The 1,663-nt window shown below is 41.2% G+C and overlaps 1 protein-coding gene across 1 annotated transcript; it reads left to right on the top strand.

The window, feature by feature from the left end:
* The first annotated feature begins 399 nt into the window (after positions 1-399).
* LOC109260029 (olfactory receptor 52N4) lies at positions 400-1,365 on the top strand. Its single transcript, XM_019438017.2, has one exon. The coding sequence runs from the start codon at positions 400-402 to the stop codon at positions 1,363-1,365; it is 966 nt and encodes a 321-aa protein (XP_019293562.2).
* Positions 1,366-1,663: the final 298 nt, after the last annotated feature.

Here is a 1,663-nt window from a genome sequence, read left to right as displayed (position 1 = left end):
GGGAAAAGTTAGGAAAAAATAGGGAGATGCATATAGTTATTAATGGTAAGTAAGGTATTCTAACAAAAATTTCTTTAGAGAAGTCATTAACGGAGTTATACTCAATTATAAATCTATGAGGATGGAAATATTTTAAAAATAATGAAGATTCAGTGTCGGTGATGAGAACTTGAGTTGCTTAATAAGAAATTGTTAGATGAACAGATGACTTAATCAATGCGAAACAAATAGACAATAAAAACTAATCCTTGGACCTTAGAAATTTTGACTGATCATTAAAATGCACTATGGAATTTTAAAATGTTGAGGTGAGAGGGAGGCAGTATATATAAGCTATATTTTTCTTCTCTTTTTTGCCTACTCTAGGAAAACACACATGAATGTTAAGCCTAATTGATCATGCTAATGCTGAATAAAACAAACTGGACCCCAGCCTCATTCATTCTTAATGGAGTCCCAGGACTGGAAGACATGCACCTGTGGATTTCTTTCCCATTCTGCTCCATGTATGCTGTGGCAATGGTAGGGAATTGTGGGCTCCTCTACCTCATCCAGTTAGAGGACTCCCTGCACAGGCCCATGTATTACTTTTTAGCTATGCTTTCCCTAACTGATATTGTCATGTGCTCTAGTACAATCCCTAAAGCTCTCAGCATCTTCTGGTGTCATCTCAAAGAAATTGGCTTTGATGAATGTCTGGTACAGATGTTCTTTGTCCACACCTTCACAGGGATGGAGTCTGGGGTGCTCATGCTTATGGCCCTGGACCATTATGTGGCCATCTGCTACCCTCTGCGCTATTCAACTATCCTCACCAATCCTGTCATTGCAAAGGTTGGGCTTGCTACTTTCTTGAGAGGGGTGTTCCTCATCATTCCCTTCACTTTCCTTACCAAGCGCCTGCCCTACTGCAGAGGGAATATAATTCCTCACACCTACTGTGACCACATGTCTGTAGCCAAGTTATCCTGTGGAAATATCAAGGTCAATGTCATCTATGGTCTGATGGTTGCCCTCCTGATTGGGGGCTTTGATATCTTGTGCATCACAGTCTCCTACACCATGATCCTCCGGGCAGTGGTGAGCCTCTCCTCAGCAGATGCTCGGCAGAAGGCCTTCAGCACCTGCACTGCCCACATCTGTGCCATCGTTTTCTCCTACAGTCCAGCCTTCTTCTCCTTCTTTTCCCACCGCTTTGGGGGCCACACAATTCCTCCATCTTGCCACATCATTGTGGCCAATATTTATCTGCTCCTGCCTCCCACTATGAACCCTATTGTCTATGGAGTGAAAACCAAGCAGATACGCGACTGTGTCATAAGGATCTTTTCAGGTTCTAAGGACATCAAATCCCACAGCATATAAAGGACAGTTACCAAAAAAAAATACATTTTTCATGACAGAGAGGAGCTCCTGTTTAGTCAAGAGGTGTAAAATGTTTTGGGAAGTACTATTTTGGTCATGGAAACGGAGCTTGTTGATTGGTGCATTTCTAAATAGATGTTTTGAGAATCTCAACTGGCCTGCCAACTGAGATTTCCATGAATTTTTTTCCTTCTCAGCCTTGTGAAGCATGAGTCTAATAATTAATACATATCCTTGAGCAAAGCCTGATTAGCCCATTTCATTAAAAAATAAAGTAGAAGTAATTTGACAATAAATT

This window comes from Panthera pardus, unplaced genomic scaffold (assembly GCF_024362965.1).
Source record: "Panthera pardus isolate Hobbes unplaced genomic scaffold, ASM2436296v1 HiC_scaffold_12, whole genome shotgun sequence".
NCBI lineage: Eukaryota > Metazoa > Chordata > Mammalia > Carnivora > Felidae > Panthera > Panthera pardus.
Note: the sequence above shows the minus strand (reverse complement) of the source record. Positions and strands in the feature narration are given on the sequence as shown.

Coding starts and splice junctions, on each gene's coding strand:
- LOC109260029 (XM_019438017.2), top strand. CDS start 400: ATGCTAATGCTGAATAAAACAAACTGGACCCCAGCCTCATTCATTCTT.